This window comes from Carya illinoinensis, chromosome 11 (assembly GCF_018687715.1).
Source record: "Carya illinoinensis cultivar Pawnee chromosome 11, C.illinoinensisPawnee_v1, whole genome shotgun sequence".
Taxonomy (NCBI): Eukaryota; Viridiplantae; Streptophyta; class Magnoliopsida; order Fagales; family Juglandaceae; genus Carya; species Carya illinoinensis.
In genome coordinates, this window is record NC_056762.1 from 36,091,981 (window position 1) to 36,114,071 (window position 22,091).

A 22,091-nucleotide genomic window follows, 5' to 3' on the forward strand; every position below is an offset into this window, starting at 1 on the left:
TTAATAATGCCCCTATCCGGGGTTCCAATCTTAAAACCCTCAACGAAGCCATTCGTAACCAGGGCCGTGATCATCTTGCTTAAAGCCTCCATGACTATAACAAACAATAAAGGTGACAACGGATCCCCTTGTCTCAAACCACGTGAACTATTAAAAAAGCCCACTGCACTGCCATTTACCAACACTGAGAACTTTGCCGTCGATATGCACCAATGGATCCATTTCCCCCGTCTTCCCCAAAACCACATCTCCTTAGCAAATTGAGAAGAAAATCCCAATTGACATGATCATATGCCTTTTCCATGTCTAGTTTACACAAGATCTTGGGATTTCCAGCCTTCAGTCTACTATCAAGGCATTCGTTTGCAATAAGCGCTGCATCTAGAATCTGTCTTCCTTTTACAAAAGCATTTTGTGGATTCGAAACAATCTTCCCCACCACCTCACTCAGTCTGTTTGCAAGAACTTTGGAGATTATCTTATATACCCCATTCACTAGACTAATAGGCCGATATTCTGTGATTTCCAATGCCCCCACCTTCTTCGGTATTAGTGCAAGGAATGTGGTATTCAAACTTTTTTCAAATTTTCCAGCCATATAAAACTCTTGGAACACCTTCATCAGGTCTTCCTTTATCACTTCTCAACAATCCTGAAAGAAACCCATAGAGAACCCATCCGGTCCTGGAGCTTTGTCCCTGGTCATTTTCTTCACTACCTCATAAACCTCTACCTCCTGGAACTCCCTCTCCAATCATAACACATCACTTGACTCGATAGTATCAAAAACCATCCCATTCAAAGGAGGCTGCCATCCCGCTTGCTCTGCAAGTAAGTTCTCATAGAAGTCAACTATGTGATTGTGAATGGCTTGTTCATCTCTACACTCCACCCCTTCAATTTTCAGCATCTCAATATTGTTGTTTCTTCTATGTGAGTTTGCAATTCTGTGGAAAAACATTGTACTTCTATCTCCTTCCCGCAACCATAATGCCCTAGACTTTTGGCGCCATGACACCTCTTCTAGAAGTATCAACCTCTCGACATCAGCAATCAACTCGACCTTCCGACCTAATTCTTCCTGTGAAAGTGGTTGTACCGCCTGAAGCCTCTCAAACTCTTGAATTTCCAGCATCTTTATTTTTTTTTTCCCTTACATTTCCGAAAGACTCCGTGTTCCATACTCTTAAATCTCTTTTAAGAGCTTTCAACTTGCCAGCAAAAATGAAATTGGGCGTACCTTGGAACTGGTAGAAAGACCACCACTGTTTGACCCTATCCACAAAACCTTCAGATTTTAGCCACATATTTTCGAATTTGAAAGGCCGCCGACCACTTCATAACCCTCCGCAATCCAACATAATGGGCCAATGGTCTGACCCTATCCTGGGCAAACGCTTTTGCCATACATCCGGGAAATGGCTTTCCCATTCTGGTGAAATTAGGAAACGATCCAGTCGAGACCATGACTGATTGTTAGACCAAGTAGCGGTACCTCCGGCTAGTGGCAAGTCTATCAAATTCAGATAAAAAATACATTCCGAGAACTCCTTCATGGTTGGCCTCATTCTTCTACTTCCATCAACTTCACTACAGAATCTTGCAACGTTAAAATCTCCCCCAATGCACCATGGAAGCTCCCACCAAGTATAAAGCCCGGCTAATTCTTCCCACAGTAATCTTCTATCCATGTCTACATTGGGGCCGTATACACCTGCATAAGCCCATAGAAAATCATCAGACACACACTTAAACGAACAAGCTACCATGTATTGTCCAATAAACTCATCTATCTTCTCCACCACCCGCCTATCCCACAACACCAACACCCCACCCGACGCTCTGTTAGATGCCAAATATGCCCAATCCACATGTACTCCACGCCATAAACTCCTCACAATCCTCCTATCAATCGTCTTCAATTTTGTCTCTTGCAAGCATACTATATCCACCTTCCACTCTCGAAGCATGTTCCTAATCCGTAGGCGTTTATTAATCTCGTTAAGCCCACGGACATTCCAAGAAACAATTTTAGGCTTCATTGGGGAGCAGCCAGCCCCTTGCCTTTCACTCTACCCCTGCTGGAGCTGCCTTCCATATTCATGGACCACGTCAATCTTCTCAGTTCCTGCTGTTTCTTCGATTGGCCTTTGTTTTTTTGATTATGCCCAGCCTCAATCGCTGTGAGCAATGCCATAAATTGCTCCTCGTAACCGTCACATTCTATCCCCACGAATTTTTGGATCTCTCTCATCTTATGAAAGACCCATTCTGACACTTTCGATTGATCCGGAAAATAGAAATTCAAAGGTACAGGATCCTCCCTCCTACAATTCTGGAATCCGTGTATATCATCTTCAAAAGAGATATCTTCCAACCCCAACTGGCCACTGACATCGGGTAACACCAAGTCCCCATCCACCGATAGCATTAAATCCTCAGATCCCTCCCCCTCTTCCTCCCCTGAATCTGATTACATTACAACTCTATCCTGATCTTCCATCGGCACTAAACCCAGCTCCTCCATGCCTATCGACACTTTCTGGCTTTCCTTAGGCTGAAAACTACTCTCCAGAATCAACTGCAAGCCCCCCGACAGCTTCTGCGTTTTGCACTGTTTCAACCTCACTGGCGGGACCTCATCGGAATGGTCCATCTCCGTCGTCGGCGTTGTTTGTGGGCTCGCCTCCCTCCTTTCCACCATCGGCGAACTTTGCGGCAGCGTCTCTGGTATGCGCTCAACAGATTCGTGGCCTGACCTGGCACCTGACCCATCTAAAGGCAACGGGTAAATCGCCCGAGTTCCAGGGCTTCCATTCGGTTCCAAAGGGCTGGGCTGGGACGGCTCAGGCCCACCCTCCTTATTGTCCCGACATACCGGGTCGAGACTAGCATGGCCCTTGGGCTGGGCCTTATCCACCTCTCCAATCGGGTTTAACCCCCCGATATGGACTATAGCCTTGGGCTGGGTCCTAGGCCCAACCTTTTTACTCTAGAAAAGCCTAGCTCCCTTTCTCCCCCCTCCTGCATGCGATTTCCCTCCCCTTTCTTGTTTCAGCCTGACGAGACCACGTACCTCCTCCATTTCCTTTTGAAGTTTCCTCACCTGTCCCTGTAAATCCGTCAATCTTCTGCTTGTCTCCCACGCCACCTGCCCATACTTCCACCTGCCACTCTCTGCACCCTATACCAAATGAGGTGCTCTACACACCTCCCTGTCAGTGTAGCTCTTTCCTGCCTCATCCCTCCTCAGCTCATGACTAGGCCCCGACGCCATTAGAACCTCCTTAAACGACCGATTGAAAACATTACTCTTCCTTCCCCCTCCGTGAGCCTAAGCCCCAACTGTGGAAACACCCCTTCTTCCGGAAGGCTGCACCATCTCCAATAATAGCTCCATCAACCTTCTCCATCCCCACCCTTCTTCTCCTGCCGGGAAACAGAGTAAGCCATTTCTTCCTGCCTGACCATACTTTGCTATTGATAGAAAACGACCCCGACTATTCGTACATCGTTGTGCAACGAAACTACATTAACCTTCCCTAACCACTGAGTACACCTCCTTCTTCCCCTCCTTCAAACAATCATCCAGCACTTTAATGAACCATAAAGATGTATTGAGCCCCACCAGCATCTCATGTCTCGCCTTCCATCCCTGCTCTGAGATGCGCAGGTTACCTCCCTCCTTCGCGAGTACATTGACTTTAGACTCTATTACTAATTCCTTAGACCACACCATCAAGAATCGATCGATTAGATAATCGAAGATAATTGGGAAAGATAATCGATCTTTAATTAATTCATCTTACTTGTCAACAAACAGAGAGAGAGAGAGAGAGAGAGAGAGAGAGAGAGAGAGAGAGAGAGAGAGAGAGAGAGAGAGAGAGAGAGAGAGAGTCATCTTCCATAAAAGTATTCTGAACAGAACCCATAGGAATGGCTTCAGATTTCGATTAATTAACTCTTAACCCCGATACAGCTTCAAAACACAGCAGAAGTGCTCTCAAAACACGTAGATTGTCAGAATTAGGCTCTCTAAAGATCAAAGTATTATCGCTAAAAGGACTATAATGTAGGAATAGACATTTTACTCTGCTAATTTTGTGTATTTTTTAGTTTCACACTATTTATTGATTTGCAATAAGTAGAACTTCCCTTACTGTTATATTGATGTTTGATCGATGAAATATCCTTTATTTTTTTAATATCAGATTCTGACATAATTGAAGGACCATCACGGATATCACTTCGTTGTCCTATAAGGTATGCCATGGTTGTTGCTTAGGATTTTATGTTTTACTGCCTTTCGGAGCTCTTTATTTTAGGCCTCGTTTGGTTACACAAATGAGATGAGATGAAAAATTTGTGAATAATAGTGAGATAATTTGTGAATAGTAGTAAAATGGTTTGAGTTAAGATTTTTATGAGGTTTTAAAAAAAGAGAGAAAAAATTGAATAAAAAAATTATAAAGTTAAATAAAAAAATTATAAAGTTAAAAGAGGGTTAGAATATAATTTTTTAATATTATTTCTGTTTTGGGATTTGAAAAAAAATGAATTTTGTTTTGTGTTTTGTTTAGAAATTTGGAAAAATTGTAATGATTAGATATGATTAAATGAAAAAGTTGAAATTTTGAGATTGAAAAATGGTTGTGTTTGAATGGTGTTTGGATATTGAGATGAGATGAGATGGTTTGATAGGTTTGTGAACCCAAACCAAGCTTTTAGTCTAGTAAATTCCAGCCCAAACTTATTTTGGGTTCATGTGGCTTTAGGCTCCGGCAATGTCATCTTTGAAAGGATTTTAGTTTGGCCTTATGGTCCTGTATAGCCTGGAAGGCAGGTCTGGCTGTAGAGCTTCAAAGTGTTGCTAAGTGTAGTGTATGCATGCTATAAACCTGCTGGGATAAGATTTTCAGCTGGTCTGGTCACATTCTTTTTTGACACTCATGAGTGAAATTGACTCTTCGATATACTTATGTTCAACTCTAAAGTGAACAACACATTTTTTTTATGTGACCATCCTGCTTAGAAAGATTTTTTAATCAAAACTTGTGAGGAACCAGCATTGCTAACCATGGACAGCAGGTATAGAAATTCCAAACTCATAAAAATTCCGTTTCCTTAACATAAAATCACGTTTCATACATCAAATGATATGTGTAACACTATTAACACTTAGGGAAGGAATAGATGACTAGTCTGTCCACCTCTTTCCTTTGCCCAAAATCTGAGTTATTGTACCCTTCTAGCCCTAGAATAGAAGCAATAATTTTTTGTAAGTAAAAAAATTTATTAATCCTCATAATTAGGCATAGCCCAAGTATACAAGTAGTATACAAAAAGAGAAACACCTAATTCCAATCTACGAGCTAGTAAACGAAGCATAAAAATCATTAAGCTAACCCCCTTCAATGCAATAGCCGTAGCCCAAAGTAACAATGTATGGAAAAATAAATCTCTAAATCGCCCCCCCCCCCCCCCCCTCCCCCCCCAAAAAAAAAAAAAAAAAAAACCCAAAAGAGCTTTCTCTATTTTCAAAACAGTGTCCATTTCATTCCATATGCACCACATAAGACATAATGACACCATCTTCCAAACAGCCGCTAATTGACGATTGCCCCGAATTCCACTCCAACGAGCCAAGAAATCCACCACCCTCCTAGGCATTACCCATTGATATCCAGCCTAAAAAAAATCTCGTCCCCTAAAGCCTTCACCACATCACAATGGAGAAGAAGATGATCCACTGATTCACCATTCCTTTTACACAAAAAGCACCAATCCAGAATTAAAATACCCTGCTTCCTCAACCAACCAAAAAAAGCAAATTTGAGAGGCACTTAACTTTTCCAAATGCACTTCCAAGGAAAAACAGTGGATGGATGAGCCGGCATAATTTTGAACAGAGATCTAACTGAAAATTTCTTATTCCTAGGATGAATCCACAGCAGTTTATCCTCCCCACCATATTCCAAGTTCAAATGCACACAAGGTGCTGTAATAAACCTCACATTCCATTGCACGAAGCCATTCGAGATGTCCATATAATTAGCAACAGATGCATCCCTATTCAATGCAAACCTGAAAAGGGAAGGAAAAACATCCTTTATAGCAACATCTCCACACCAAACATCGTGCCAAAATTTGACCCTAGTTCCTTTTAATTAAGGTTATTATAAAAAAAAAGGGCGATTCTTCCATCTTTAGACAAATACATCCTTTTCCAGCCAGCCAATATATTCTCAATCTTTTCAATAACACTATCCCATATAGTCTTGGATTTATAGGGGGCCCCCAAAGGAAGGCCAGGATACTTCATTGGCAAAGATGACACCTTATAACCCAAGATTTCAGCCAAATCCCCAATATTATGTACCAAACCCATTGGTACCATTTCAGACTTAGACAAAATCACCTTGAGGCCAGAAACAACTTCAAAGCAAACGAGCTCTCAATGAACGAATCCAATTGGGATCCAGCTCACATAGAATTAAGGTATCGTTAGCAAAGAGAAGATGAGATACATTTACACTTCCAAACAAAGAACCGCCCACTGAAAAACCACACATAAATCGCCCATCCACCGCTGCGTCCAACATTCTGCTTAGCACATTAAGCACCTCTTCCTCTTCAAACATCCTCTCCAACCAATCAGCACTCGACTGATCAATTGAATCAAAAGCCAACCCATCGACCTTAGGTCTCCAAGAGTATTGCTTTGTAAGGAGTTTATCAAAAAACTGTACAATATGATCCTTAATTTCAGATCTGTCCGAAAGAACATTACCTTTCGAATGTAGTACCTTAATGGCATTAAATCTTCTGTGAGAGTTAGCTACTCTATGAAAAAATCTGGTACGCTTGTCCCTTTCCTTCAACCAAAAGGCCTGATATTTTTGTCTCCAAGAAATCTCCTCCATGAGTGTGAGTTTTTCCAGATCAGCCACTACAACATTATTCCTTTCCTTCTCCTCATCCGAAATCGCCCCCAACCAACTTCTTTTCATCAAAGCTTGAGAGCTCCCCAAAAAGGGACTTCCTTTGGTCATCAATCTTTCCAAATTCTTCATCATTCTATTTTTTCAGATCAATCTCCAAAGCTTTAAGTTTTCCAGCAAACACAAAACTGGGTGTACAAGAAATTTTTTCTTTTTTTGATAAGTAAAAATATTATATATATCAACAGGAGTAACTAAGTACACAGGACGTATATAAGAAAACACCTAGCCCATACTAGAGTGCCCCGAATTGAAAACTACCCAAAATACACCAAACCTGAATTGGAACACACCTCCCCAACCCCAGCCCCTTGTTTCCCGTACAACTAATTCAAATCCCTCTACAAGACCGTCTTCACAATGCCTTCCCTTTAGTCTTCCCTCGACTTGAACTACCTCCCTTAGCATCATAGTTAATTGTCCATGAAAGATGCTTTAACTCCATACTTTTCTTGAAACTTGATTTGGTTTCAAGCGTGCGGCTCGCCTCAATCGTACCGAATATAGCTTTAATTTGGTCTTCATATCCATCATTTGAAATCCCCACGATTTTCTTAAACCCGTTAACTTTATTAAGAACCCAATCCGATGGTGACCCTGCTATATCGTTTAATGGAGGAAGAGAAACCAAGGGAACGACATTATCACACTAACATAGTACCTAATTGTACTCCCGACTCTAAACGTTCCTCCACACGAGGCACCAATGACAAACTTTCCTTCCCGCCATATGGTTGCTCGACAACAATATGGTTGTTGTCCATTGTTTCTATCACCATTATAGGTTCCTCCCCTCCATCAACATTGCCTGTATGTACTCCACTCCCCGACAATCTTGGCCGTGCCACTTTGTCAGACCCTAGTGCTCCTTGAGGAGACACAGAATAGGTAGGGGAAACACAACCTTCTGTAACCTCGTTTGCATCTTCTAAAAGAGGCTTGACTGTTTCTTCCAAAGTATTCAAGACCTTGGATGGACCCCCCATCTTCAACTAAAAATGAACCCTAGACAGAAGTACCAACCCCATCTGCAACTGGTGCCTGAGGCCCTACTGCTCTCTCAGGAGGCATAGTAACACTGGCATGGACAAAGATGCTAGCGTCCAATAACCCTATCTGTGACTGTGTTGAAGCCTTTGCCGGCACACTCGTGGCCTTCAAACCTGAAGGATCTACCCCCAGCACACTTGTGACGATTTGCACAAAGAGTTGCAACCTCTAGGGCTTTGTTAGGACTTGAAAAGGTGTTTGAGTGTAAAAGAAGAAGAAAACATAGGGTTATCACACTGACTTAGTTGCTGGAATGTAGGTGGTGACTTTCACTCAACATTTGAAGAAAAGTCGCCTAAATCACCAAAGGGAGGCCAACAGATAGGATCATAGGATTCTGTTATGGGAGGAGGAGATCTGCGATTTTTAGTTTAGTTTAGCTAGGATTCTGTTATAGTTTTTAGTTTAGGAGATCTGCAATTTTCACAAAAAATGGGGAATTTCGATATTTAGGGATAATACTGATGAAACTTACCTTGGATTAAAGTTAGAGGTTGCACAAAGAGTTGCAGCCTCTAGGGGTTTGTTAGGACATGAAAAGGTGTTTGAGTGTAAAAGAAGCAGAAAACTTAAGGTTATCACACTGACTTAGTTGCTGGAATGTAGGCGGTGACTTTCACTCAAAATTTTGAAGAAGACAACTCACCTAAATCACCAAAGGGGGAAGCCAACAGATAGGATTTTGTTATGGGAGGAGGAGATCTGCGACTTCATTACAATTAATTTTTGGTTTAGGACTGATCAAAAAAAAGTTCTCAGTTTAGGGGCAGCATCAAGGGGGAATTTAGGCCAAATTGAAAAAATAACCTTTAGGGTCCTTTCTATAAGAAAAGGTAGGGCTTTTTGGGCTGCATAGAGGCTGACAGAGGATTTATGAGGGTTCAAGGAAGCCTCCTTTAGGCAACTCCCTAGGTTTGTAGCAAATATGTCGGTCTTAATTTAGGACTCTAGAATCCTGAATTTCTGGGTTAGTGCCTGTTCTAGTTTTGTTAAGTTTCTTTTTCCTATTCTAGATCCAATTAGGTAGACTCAATCAGTTTGGGAGCGTAGGGGCGAGTTTAGAAGGAATGGCATTCGGATTAAAAGAGAAAGATGAGCGGCAGCCAAAAGAGCAAAAGCTAAGTTCTTTCCTACTGCTCCTTAAGCTCATGTGAATTGGACACATTGCTTGCTCCATTAGGAAATCCATGTTCTATAACTGAAACCACTGACCTTCTATTGCAAAAATCAGCCCCAAGATCACTCAATTCTAAACCATAAAAGAATTATATAGCAGCTGGAATTAGGGAGATCAAGGCATATTTCAAAATTACTCAGTCCAAAGATGTAAACCAAAATTTCAAAACCCTAGGTACTCAGGTATGAGACAGCCCGTCTGTCCCACTTTTTCCCCTTTCCTCCTTGTGGGCCAGTGAGTGTATGTTTGAAAATGTTTATGATGTTGTACAACAATGGGAATTAATAGGCTAATGCAAATATATTGCTGAGTATGGGTGACTGTTTATGTCTCTTTCCCAAAATACTAATGGCTTCATTTGCTTTTTGTTCTTGTTCCTCTTTTTTTTTTTCTATTGACAACCAGGATAGAAATTCATAACAAGATCTTGTTTCCATTATCATTGTATGGACAAAAATTTATTGAAATAATTGTAATTGGTCCATCTTGCTTTTTATGACAGCTATACACGCATAAGGACTCCTGTCAAAGGACTTTCTTGCAAACATCTTCAAGTGAGTGCTCTGAGAAACTTCAAATCATAATACAAAGAATGTCTGTATGGGGGAATATTAGGGCTTTAGATATGTATATAATGCATTAGGACATTGGGGAACTACAGTCATTTTATGTATTATTATTTTTACTTATTAAAAAACAATTGGCATGCTAAATTGATTCTTCAATGCCATGCTACCACCTTTGTTGGATTTTGGCTTTAAAATGGACAGAAAATAACTCGTGCCAATTACCGACTTAAAATGACCGAATTGCTGTTGTCTTGGTGATTTTTTATTTAGTGCTTCCCCCTTGGATTGGCATTACCTCGACGCATATACCAAACATTTTATGCTATTAAATTGATACTTTAATCTTTAGCTGGTCCCTTTGTTGGATTTTGGCATTTAAATTAAAATGGAGAGAAAATAACTTGTCAATTACCCACATAAAATAACCTAATTGCTTTTCTCTTGATGAATTTTTATTTAGGCCCTGTTTGGATGTTAAGCGGAGTTGAGTTCTTTATGAATAATATTGAGTTGAGATAGTGGAGTGAGTTTTGTGGGGCCCACCTAAGATGAGTTTAGATGTGTTTGGATATTAAGAGGAGTTAAGATGTATTTATGGGAAGTTGAAAAAGGTTGTGAGTTCCATGTGTAAAGAGGTGTGTTGAAAAAGGGTTTGGGTCCCACATGTAAAGAGGTTTTGAGTTGAGATGAGTTTAATAATTTGAGAGTTTGCTGTTTGGATTTTTTTTTTTTTTATAAGTAATCAAAGTGTATTAATAAAAGAATAGGCAATGCCATGTGTTACAAAGAAAGCCCTAAACTACGTAGGGACAATAGATACAAGGAAGTCATGAAATGCTTGACCATTAAAATTAACAGCAATGGTCCAAGTATAAAGAGTTCTATAAAATAAAGCTTTTAGTTCCTCTGTCAATCTCTCTTTGTCCTCAAAAGTCCGTTCATTACGCACTTGCCATACGCACCACATGATACAAATAGGAATCATCTTTCATGCAGCCTTGATCTGTTGATTGCCTCTTAAATCTGTCCAGCTAGCCAGTGCTGCCACAACTCTCTCAGGCATAACCCAACCCAAATCTAATCTACTAAATACCTCGTTCCATAACCCGCGAGCTACATCACAGTGTAGTGAGAGATGGTCTACTGATTCCCCCTCATTCTTGTACATACAACACTAATCTGCGATGATCACCCTTCGTTTCCTCAATTATTTGTTGTGAGGATCTTACCCAAAGAGCTGGTCCACACAAAAAATGTAGTTTTGAGAGGCGCCTTATGTCCCCAGAGTTTTTTTCACGGGAACTGAATATGAGGTTCTTGTGATAGAGACTTATAGAACGAGCGAACCGAGAACATTCCTTTACTTGTAGGTAACCACCACAATAAGTCAGCCTGCTGATTGTTATTTTGGAGGGAATACAAAAGGCTGAAAAGAGCTTCAATACTGTCCATTTCCCAATCATTTGCCACCCAGCTAAAATTGATGTTCCACTGAATTTGTCCCCCTGCTATTTCCCTAGCGTCCACCACTGAAATATCTTTTGCATTAGCAATCCTGAAGAGAGCAGGAAATAGATCCTGTAAAGCACCATTACCACACCAAGTGTCATGCTAGAATTTAATTCTGGCTCCATCACCTAGGCATAGTCTTGAATGGCGAGAGAAAACCCCCCATCATTTTCTTATGTGTTTCCACAAACCCACTCCATAAGCCCCTCTCACTTCATTGGAACACCATCCTCCCCCATAAACCACCGTATTTACTCTTAATCACTATCTTCCATAGGGCTTCTGGTTCTTTATGGTATCTCTACAACCATTTTTCAAGTAATGCTTGATTAAAAAATCTCAGGTTTCTAATGCCCAAACCTCCATTAGATATGGGACTACATACCTTCTCCCACCTGACTAGGTGGAATTTAAATTCCTCGCCTATTCTACCCCACAAAAAATCTCGTTGTAATTTCTCAATGCGAAGTGCACACTTGCTGGAATAGGAAACAAGGACAAAAAATAGGTCGGTAGGTTGGATATTGTACTCTATTAGAGTAATCCTACCGCTTTTTGACAGGTACATTTTCTTCCAACTTACTAAGCGACACTCTACTTTCTCAATCACTGTATCCCAAACAGAAGTCGCTCTCGAGGCAGCCCCCAACAGAAGGCCAAGGTATGTCATAGGAAGTGAGGTAGTCTTGCATGCCTCTTGAGGCCCCATCAACAGCCAAATAAACCCAATCCACATGTACACAACTCTATATGCTTCATACAATTTTTGTAGTAATAACTTTCAACTTCGTCTTCCGCAAACAAACGATGTCCGCTTTCCATCCTCGCAGTAAGTTTCTTATTTGAAGACGCTTACTGGCCTCATTTAACCCGAGGACATTCCACGAGACAATTTTTGGTTTCACTTTGGATAGGCCAACCCCTTCCCCTTAGACCTGTCCCTACTAGAACCACCTTCCGAGTTCATCGACCAAGTTAACCTCTTGAGTTCCCGTTGTCTCTTAGTACCCATTTTCCTTTGTTGTTGGTGTCCCGCTTCAATAGCGGTGAGTAACGCCATGAATTGCTCCTTGTAACCTTCACATTTTAGACCCACTAAATCCTGGATATCCCTCACCATGTCAAACACCCAATCCGAAACACTTGACTGGTCCGGAAACAAAAAATTTAAAAGGATGGGGTTCTGTAAATTGAACTCTAGCTGTTCCTCTAAACACTCTTCCTCAGTAAAAAAACCCACTTGGTTTTCCTCATCTCAGAGGAAAAGATCTTCACTGGTTGAGTCCCCTGGAACTAGTTTCCCGCTAGCCCCCACATCATTGGCCGTGTCCCCTAGGGCCACTTTCTTGTTGACCCCCATCACAAACACCCCACTTTTCAGCTCATTGGTACTTGCTGGGCCACCATCCCCCCCAAAAAAAAAAACACACCGTCGGCAACCTCTGTACACTTTAGGAAAAGCATTGTTTTGTGTTGAAAAAGGGGCTTCAATCGACTCTGTAGGCAATTTCGGATTCTCCAATGGATCCACTCAAGCCACCGGTGAGACATCCACCGTCATCGGTGTTGTCTGTTGCCGGCACGAAGACTCCGGTGCATCTGCCGCCCTCTGATGAGGTCGCGGTGTTGACATCGGCACAGAGGGCCTCGCCCCTTCACGCACATGATCAGCCTGAGCCTTCCACTCTTGCTGGGCTGATTTCTACTTGATGGGCTTGAAGACAGGCCTACCAAGGCTCGTATGGAGGCCTTTGTTTGACTCAACGGGATTATGCCCTTTAAAAATCTCACGGGCCTAATGGCCCAACCCATCTCCCACGTGAGGCACCCTAGAAGCCTGATAAGCTCCCTGTCTCCCATGTGAGGCCTAGGTATTTTCCTCCTGAAACGCACCGTTTTCCCTAGCTCTCCCCATTTCATCCCTTTCCTTATTAAACCCGACCCTTGACGCCACCTTTTCCAACTCCCTCTGCAAATGCTCCATTTGCATCTGCAGCTCCCTCACCATACAGTAAATGTCTCTTCCATAGTCCCTCTCACGTGACAGACCGCGAGGGGCTCGATGCACGTCGCCATCACGGTACCCCTCACCAGCCCCATATCTCGGAATGCCATGACTCTGCTAGAATGAGAGCCTCTTTGTACGACTTCCCTCCCACTTCAGTTTCTTTCCATGGCTGCCTCAGAGTAACCCCACCAGACCCCTCTCTAACCTCCTTGGTTGCCTCCATGACCCCCTCCTTCAGTCTCCACCATCCTCTTCCCCCCTCTTCTTCCGGAATAATAACAATACTTTCTTGTCCCCCGTCGCCATAAGTTGCCACCTCCAAGAATCTCCCATGACTATTATGACATCTCTGAGCTATGAAACTTTGGAAGCCCTACCTCCTGGAAGCATAAAAGTCCTTACTTTCTCCCTTCGCACAGTCCTCCAACACCCTCCCTAACCAACGTGCAGTACCCAAACCCAATAATATCTCCTGTTTAAACCTTCTACCTCTCTCAGTGATGCGAACCAAGCCACCTTATCTCACGATAGAGAAAAGTTTGGATTCAATCACTAACTCTCGTATAAAAAACATCGTGAAATCACTGTCAACTTAATACTAACTAACGACCATCATCGGCGACAAGCAAAAACATAGAAAAACTTTTTTTCTCTCTCTCTCTCTCTCTAACGTTAACTTCTTCGCACATGTATGGAGAGAAAAAATTTCAAGTCCTCAACCTTGTGGGTTGCCCCTGTTTTGATGTTAGACTTAGTCTAAGTTCCAAACGGGGCCTTAGTGTTTTTACCTTGAACTGACAAGGGTCATTCAACATTCATCTGGTCATTCTTGCCAAAAACAATCATTCCTATTTGTTTGTATTCCACTTGTAACACTGCTTATCATCTCTCTCCTCCCCTTTCCCTCCAAATCCATCCTCAAAGTGGCCAGATTTTCTTATAACTTGAGAGTTGGGGTTAACAACATGCTTGCTTGCTTGAACATGTTTGACCTGAGATGAACTGCCACGAATTTGTTGAACATCTTTTGCACCACTGTAAAATAGCTAGTGCTTTGTGGAATCATGCATCCAGTGTATTTGTAGTGGATTGGGTAGTGCTAGAAGAGTTGAGGATCTCCTTCCATCTTTGCAAAGACAGTTTGGTAGCCATCATTGTGATGTTTTATGGAAATTAACTCCTTGCTTAATGTGGTGTATATGGAGAGAGAAACGATCGGAGTTATTTAGATTAACACCCTTTATCTTTGGGTGGCCACTCATATTTGTGACATTGTTTCTTAATTTTGGTATTTTCTTCTTTCTCTTTTTCACCGTTTAGGTGTGTCTTTTGTATGCTTTCCATTTATCTGTATTGCACCATTTTTTTGAGCTTGAATTTAATTTTACTAATTAAAGAAAATTATTTTTTAAGAGCTAACTTGCACGGATGTATGAAAAGCAACTAGTACATATTACCAGCTGCTAGGGCACTTCAATGAATTGCAGCGGCCAAGTTGAATTAATTAGCATTGTTCATCCTTAAGCTTCTTCGTAGTGAAATACCGTAAATCTTAAGTAATTAGGTACTGTTTTTCGTAAATCTAGGAAGTCGTCTTCTCAAAAGTCAAAACTCATAGTTAATAATTATGCTAACAAAATTCTGAAGCACCATATCATCCCAAGCTTGATTTGTCTGCATGAAAGGTCCTAAAGTAGTCTGCTGGAGACAGCAATATTGACTGCTCCGGCAGCCTGGCTTCTTGGTTTCCTTCTGGCTGCAACGTCACTTTATATTGAAATTCATGTGTGTATCACATCATCACATGATCAAATGCTTTTATTTATCTGTAGTCATATAACTACATATATTTTTTGTTCACTTCTCAAAAAAAAAAAAAAAATTTAGTCATATGCTAAGCATGCTGAAGTTAAGGTTAAACAGAAGGGAAATTGGAGAAATTTTAACCCCACATTTGTAACAAATCATATAGGTAAGGAACCAGATTGTTCAAATTTGAAGTTGAGGGGGAACCCCTAAGGGTTGGCTCAAGTGGTAAAGGCCTTGGGCTTGGATGTATGCTCCCCCTAGGTCTAAGGTCCAAATCCTCTTGGGTGCAAATAATTTTTAGGGTCCATCAGACTGGGGGATTTTCCCCTTGAATTGCCGAGGGCCTGTGCACCTCTGGGATTAGTCAGGACACTATTCCCGAACACCCGGTGCCTATAAAAAAAAAAATTTGAAGTTGAGGGGTACATTGTAAATGATCCTGTGTCTGCTTTTGAGATTATATTTTTCTTTTAGTATTAGAATCTCAGATCACTTGGATTTGGAATGTGCCTTGTTCCATTGCCTTCAAATGTCATTGAAGTTTAAAATTGTGCTGCTGTTTTGTGTACAGTGATACGGCTTTCCAGTTCTTATTGTGTAGCCTTTATTATGTTTCTGTAATGATGATAAATTGATAATAATTATGATAATCTTATTGATTTCATTATATCTTACTTGTGCTTGCTGTAGTGTTTCGACTTTGATAACTTTCTTGATATAAATTCAAGAAGACCATCCTGGCGCTGCCCGCATTGTAATCAGTATGTCTGCAACATGGAGATCCGTATCGATCAAAATATGGTCAAGGCAAGTAGCTATCAGTTTGCACTTTCCAATTGGTTTTTCAATTTTCTCCTCTTTCTTCCTTCTTTTTTCATTAAAATTTGTGCTTCGTCCCAGGTCCTGAGAGAGGTGGGAGAGAATGTTGATGAAGTTATTATCTCTGCCGATGGTTCTTGGAAGGCTATAGTGGAAAGTGATGACCATGTAGATCAGTCACTCCTTAAGGCCAATTGCGAGAAAGAAAGGACTGAGTGGCAAGAATTTAGCAGAGTCTCAAATTCCCTTCATAATGTTTTGGAACTTACAGAGGATAACAATGAGATGGACGCAGCGAGTTATGGTGAAATAGAAGACCGGAAACCTTTGCAGGCTAATCTTCCAGTTGCTTCAAATTTAGTTTTGCTTACAGAATCAAACAGAACAAATGATGTTAATCAACTTGTCAATGAGTTAGAGGATGAGATTTGGTCTGGAATATATTCGGGTTCCATGTCCATGAACTCCAGCTCTAGGTCAAATGCCCAAAGAGTTGGTGGCATCTCTGAATCCATCCCTGCCAATCTAATGCAGCCTCCTGTGTTGACTGGTGCTGTCTCTCCTGCACTCAATCAAGAACCGAATTTCACCACCTCTATGATGCGAAGTCAATGCTCTCCCAATAATTTTCAGTTACAACAGTCGCAATATGCAAATTCTGTTGTCAACAATGAATATAGGTTGCCATCAATAGCCAGTCATGTGAGCAGGACCCCAACAGCAATTCAGGCTCTGCCTGTTCAGCCTCAGGCACAAAATCCACAGCAAAGACCAAATTGTGTGAATTCTTTGACTCCAAATTGTTCTTCAATTTCTTCTCAGGTATCTCTCTGTGTTACCGGTATTTAAGCAATTTGGAAATCCTGGAGCACCTAATGACCTGATTTGGTCCAAGTGTTCCAGTTCAGTTGAATTGATTTATGTTTTTCTTGTTGAGCCCTCGCTTTTGTTTTGGTTTGTTTTTGTGTTATGTTCGCAGACCTGCATTTTCTGAACTCTAGTTTTTACTTCTCACTAAACCTGCAGAACCGGGGTCATCAAGACCGTTCCTTCATTTCAGCCTCGAGTCAATTGCAAAGTGCTTATAAAGCATCTTCTGGGCAATTCAGTAATTTTCAAAATCCACACCTGCAGCAAACTTTAAACCCAAGGATGCCCCAGCCCGTGGGTCAATATTCAAGCACTATCTGGCCATCTTCACAGCTTGCACAGGGCACCCCGATCCTGCAAAGGGGTGCACAAGTGGGAATTAGACATGCAGCAGGCACTAGCAGTCACCAACAGGCTAGATGGCTTCCTCACCAAGGTGCTCTTCAGATGGGTAGACAGGCACCATCTGTGCCAGCTCTAAATCAAACGTCCATGGCTGGGAACTCTATGCCCATGACTGCATATGGGAGACAAGAGGAATTAGCAGACCAGAGAGTGAATATTAGAGGAATGCCACATCCAAGGCCTCATAGTTTGCCGGACACGACAATGGATGAGAATTGGCGGCCAAGACGTCGAATGCGTGGTAGCCTGACAGGTGCTTCGTATGATGCTCATAGCCAATACATAATTCAGCCAACCCAATCAGCACAACCTGTAAGACCACCCGAAAATCCGATTCCTTCAGCATCTAATCCAGCACACCCGCCGGGGCTTAGTATCTCAATCAGAAATGCTAGCAGTCCTCAAATACCTAATGTTTTAATCCAACGATAGACCCAAGTTGGATGAGTGGAGGCCCAAGTATTCTGCCTGCGCACCTATAGACAAATCAACTAGACGCATCTTGGGGTTTGTTACCTGCGAGTTGCACAAAGGTGGCTCTTTATATGTTGGAATTGATCTGGTAGTCATTTTAAATGGGTCTGTGTTCTGTGACCAACTGGAAGATAGCCCTAGTTTTAAATTTGGAGTATGAACCTGGTGGGAGGAATACTGAAGACTGGTCTGCTATGCGAGAGGATATGCTGAGTTGGCCATGCAGATGCAGCCAGGTAGCACTTGGTAGGAACTTGAGATGTTCCATATCGTAGACTTTTAAAAATCTTAACTCTTGATTTCACAATTAAATGATTCAAATTGGTATATTTCCACGTAAGATACAGTGAATATTAGAAGGAGAGTTTGAGATATTTTTTTTTTTTTTTTGTATATTACTTTTCCTTTTGTTTACGTCCTATCTAATTGTGCTATGACTTTGCATCATATCATTTTGGCCATGAATCAGTTCAAGACTTAAAAGTTCCAACCATAACATTCTCTTCTTTTTTAGGCACCCAATTTGCCAACAGAAACGATAATATAAATAGAGTAGCCATTCTCATACTTCTGCTCCAATATTTGGTATTTTATAATTTTATTTGCAAATTCTATTGAGTATATTTCTTTGTGATTTATGAACATACAGAACAAAATCCCCCTCTTCCTTGATCCAACGTAGCAGCACAGGGTAAATAGTCTACCCAATTTAATAGTAATAGAAGGGAAAGCATACATATAACAATAATGATAATACAAAAGAAAAAAGACAGACAACATTCCATTCTACTCACATACTCGAACCCATAGATTTTTTGAAATTAATGTAACCGAATTATGTAGTTGGAGTACTATATATCAAGTCAACCTGAACTTCCATTTCTTTTATCAGCAGACCTGTCTTTTTAGCTGTCCCATGAACTTGACGAATGTTTGGAATCTACTTCTGGCGGAAGGCCTCAAACTTTGGATTTTCCAGATTCAACTCTATAAGCAATCAGCAATGCGGCAATAACCAGAGCGATAAAGCAAGCTCATGGATATATATATGTGTGTGTGACAGTGTGTGTGTGTGTGTATACAACAAATATAATATAAATAAATCTTATTCGAAAAAGTCTATGTAATCAGATTGTAAAATTTATTTTATTATAAAGTATATGTAATTATGTATTTCATTAAATTACGTTAGTATGTAAACTTCTTGAATAAGATTTGTGCATAGCATCCACACGACGATTCTAAGTTACCTGATCCTATTTCCTAGTTTCTGTTTCATGAATTGATTGTGATCCACGTCAGACATTGATTGTGAGAATTGCTAGCTCCCCCATGTGAGAGAACCGTAGCTCAGTTGCCAACAAGCAGGATGTGCCAATACCCAAATGACTTAAAAGGTCGTAATTTGGAGGGCCAAGAAATAAATGAATATTATTTCAGTTTTGAAGACAATCATATACAGTTGCCATAGAGACTCGTTATAAGGCTCAGGCTCTGTTCAGTCAGAAATTATCCAAAACCACTCTACTTTAGGCATCTTGAATTGTCAATCGACTGAAATCTTAATGGCTATCATTTTATATTTAATTAAAAGGACTTATAGTTAAGAATTCTGAAATGTTACTGCTTTGCTCCTTTCCCTTCTCCTATCGATCGAACTAGTTTTGTCCATATTAAGCTTGATGTGTCCAAACCAGAAAGATGCCGAATGATGCAAGACCATAGGTGGTCGTTTACGCTAAAAGAAGTATCAAATAAAAAGTGACCCTAAGAATGAGAATGATGTGAGCTGCGTAGTTGGTATTCGAATATTATTGTCATGATTGGTGTAATCTTTGTGACAACTTGTTTTGAATTTCCTACACATTTATACCATACAGATCTCTCCACTCTGAGGTGCCAACCTTCATGTCACTTAAATATCGAGAAGCTTATACCCATATTGATAAGAATGGCAGAGTTAGGTAGCTTTCATTCATATACAGATTAATGAGGTCATTCCTAGTAAATTGGCTCTGTTGAAGAAAACAAAAGAGACGTAGATAAGGTGTTTGAATAAAAACCTCAGTGATGATTTCATATTGAAAAAGGATTTTTGCAAGTATAAATTTTCCTCACTTACATAATGCAGGGACCCCTTGGTCCTATCTGATTTATAAAAAATGAATGTACATTTATCATGAATTTCATTTAGCATTTGCAATAGACCATAGGACCACTCTGAGAATTCTATTAAGCTGAGTATGTCAGAAATCTTCCAGCTCCTTCTTATCCTTCTGATCTGGTGATGTAGCGCCTAATGCCTTAACAGTCTCCCGCGAGTCAAGCACCACAGGACAAAGTGTGAGGCTTGATCGTAGTTGAGCAAACCGTGCTGCAGACAGTGGCTTGGTGAAGTTATCTGCAAGTTGATCCTTACTAGATAAAAAAGAAACTTGAAGAGATTTTGCAGCTACACAATCTCTAACAAAATGATCGTCCAACTCAACATGTTTAGTATGAGAATGTAAAATGGGATTAATAGTAAGATAAGTAGCAGCCAAATTGTCACACCACAAGATTGGAGGGTCTCTAAGAAAAATAACAAGTTCTTTCAAATTAGATTGGAGCTAAAGAAGCTCATAGGCAGTGTTAGTAACTGCCTTGTACTCGGCTTCAATGGAAGACCGAGCAATAGGGGGTTGTTTCTTCGATCCCCAAGAAATAAGATGATTATAAAAAATAAATGTAGAAACCACCAATGGATTTACGATTAGCCGGACAACTGGTCTAGTCAGCATTAGAGTAGGCATATAATGTAAAAGGTGAAGAGCTTCGAAAATGAAGCCCAAAGTGTTGTGTAAGATTCAAGTAACGAAGTATTCCTATTACAGCTTACTAGTGGGGAAGTTGTGGGTAATGCCTGAATTGACACACTTTATTGACAGCATCTGAGATTTCTGGCCGAGTGAAAGCTAGATATTGCAAACTGCCAACTACACTTCGATAAAGTTGAGGGTCCTCAAACGAGGAGCTCTCAAGAGCAGTGAGTTTGGAAGTGGACATAAGTGTAGAAAATGGTTTCGATTGACTCATATTAGTGAGAACTAATAAATTTGAAATATTTTTGGATTGTGAGAGTGATAAAATAGAGGAGTTTCTAGTGACTTCAATACCAAGAAAGTAATGAAGAGATCCAAGATCTTTGACAGGAAAAAATTGACTAAGTGTAGTGATGAATTGCAAAATCAATAATGGTTTTGAACCAGTATCTACAATATCATCTATATATACTAAAACATAGAGACAATCAGACGACTTTTGTATGATAAACAGAGATGAATCTGATGGTACCCCTTGGCCACAAGGCATGCCTATCTGTTAGTTTAGATAACCAAGCCCTAAGGCTTGCTTTAAACCATAGATAGACTTTTGTAAACTTACAAATATGGGATGGGAAATCAAGATTTACAAATCCGGGCAACTGTTGCATAAATACATCTTCCTCAAGGTTGCCATAGAGAAGGCATTCTGTATATCCAACTAGTGCAACGACCACTTTGAAGCCACTGTCGAGACCAGGTTGCTAATGGTACGCCTTGGCCATAAGGCGTGCCTTGCAATGCTCAAGAGTGCCATCAACTCGATGCTTGGTCTTTAAGACCCATTTGGAACCAAGAATATTCATGGTCGAAGAGCAAGCGACAAGGATCCATGTCTTATTTTGGATTAAAGCTTGGAATTCAGTTACCATAGTCGATCTCCACTTTAAGTATTTGGAAGCCTCAGTAAAGGAAGAGGGCTCCTCAGGGAGAGAAGCAGAAGAAAGATTGAGGGAGAGAGGGGGTAATACCGAGTCTTATTACGTAGGTTCTTACACCATTTTATTAATTCTTTAAGTTAAATATTTTTAAGATAAAGATTTTTATTATTTTATTTTGTTATTATTTTATTTTAAGATGGATGTGTTTTTATTTTATGTGGGTTATTAAAATAAATTAAGGGTATGATTTTAAGACTTTACAATATTTTTCTCTTAAAGCCCTCAAATTATTATTTTTAAGAAATAGCCCAATTGATTTCCACAATTTGATTGGTAGGTATAGTAAATATCTCCTTACATTAAATCTAAGCCGTCCATTAATCAAGCTTTCAATGTAAGCTTTGACCAAAACTAGCTATTTTTAGCTATTTTTCTTTCCCCTTTCCATCGGTCATAAGCCAAAGAAGAACACATCTATTTCTTCCTTCCCAAGCCGACGTGTAACAACCCACTCATTCTTTCTCTTATAATTACAAGCCCCGTTCTGCAGGTCGAACCTCAATGATGTGTTTTAAAAGATGCCAAGCAGATTTTTAAAGCAAGCCAATTATTTTAAAATTTATGAATATTTTTAAATGTTTCAGAAATATTTATATAT

The 22,091-nt window shown here is 40.5% G+C and overlaps 1 protein-coding gene across 4 annotated transcripts in view; it reads left to right on the forward strand.

Moving 5' to 3' along the window:
* Positions 1–18,903, forward strand: part of LOC122281126 (E4 SUMO-protein ligase PIAL2-like) — a 37,298-nt gene extending 18,395 nt beyond the window's left edge. For 2 of the 4 annotated variants that reach the window (XM_043092404.1, XM_043092405.1), the window contains 5 exons: positions 4,212–4,263; positions 9,731–9,782; positions 15,814–15,930; positions 16,024–16,764; positions 16,969–18,138. In XM_043092404.1, coding sequence (XP_042948338.1) covers positions 4,212–4,263; positions 9,731–9,782; positions 15,814–15,930; positions 16,024–16,764; positions 16,969–17,649 — 1,643 coding nt within the window. In that variant the 3' untranslated portion in view covers positions 17,650–18,138. Of the gene's footprint in view, positions 1–4,211; positions 4,264–9,730; positions 9,783–15,813; positions 15,931–16,023; positions 16,765–16,968; positions 18,139–18,583 lie in introns of those variants that run through there. The other 2 variants (XR_006230158.1, XR_006230159.1) reach the window with 2 other exon arrangements.
* Positions 18,904–22,091: the final 3,188 nt, after the last annotated feature.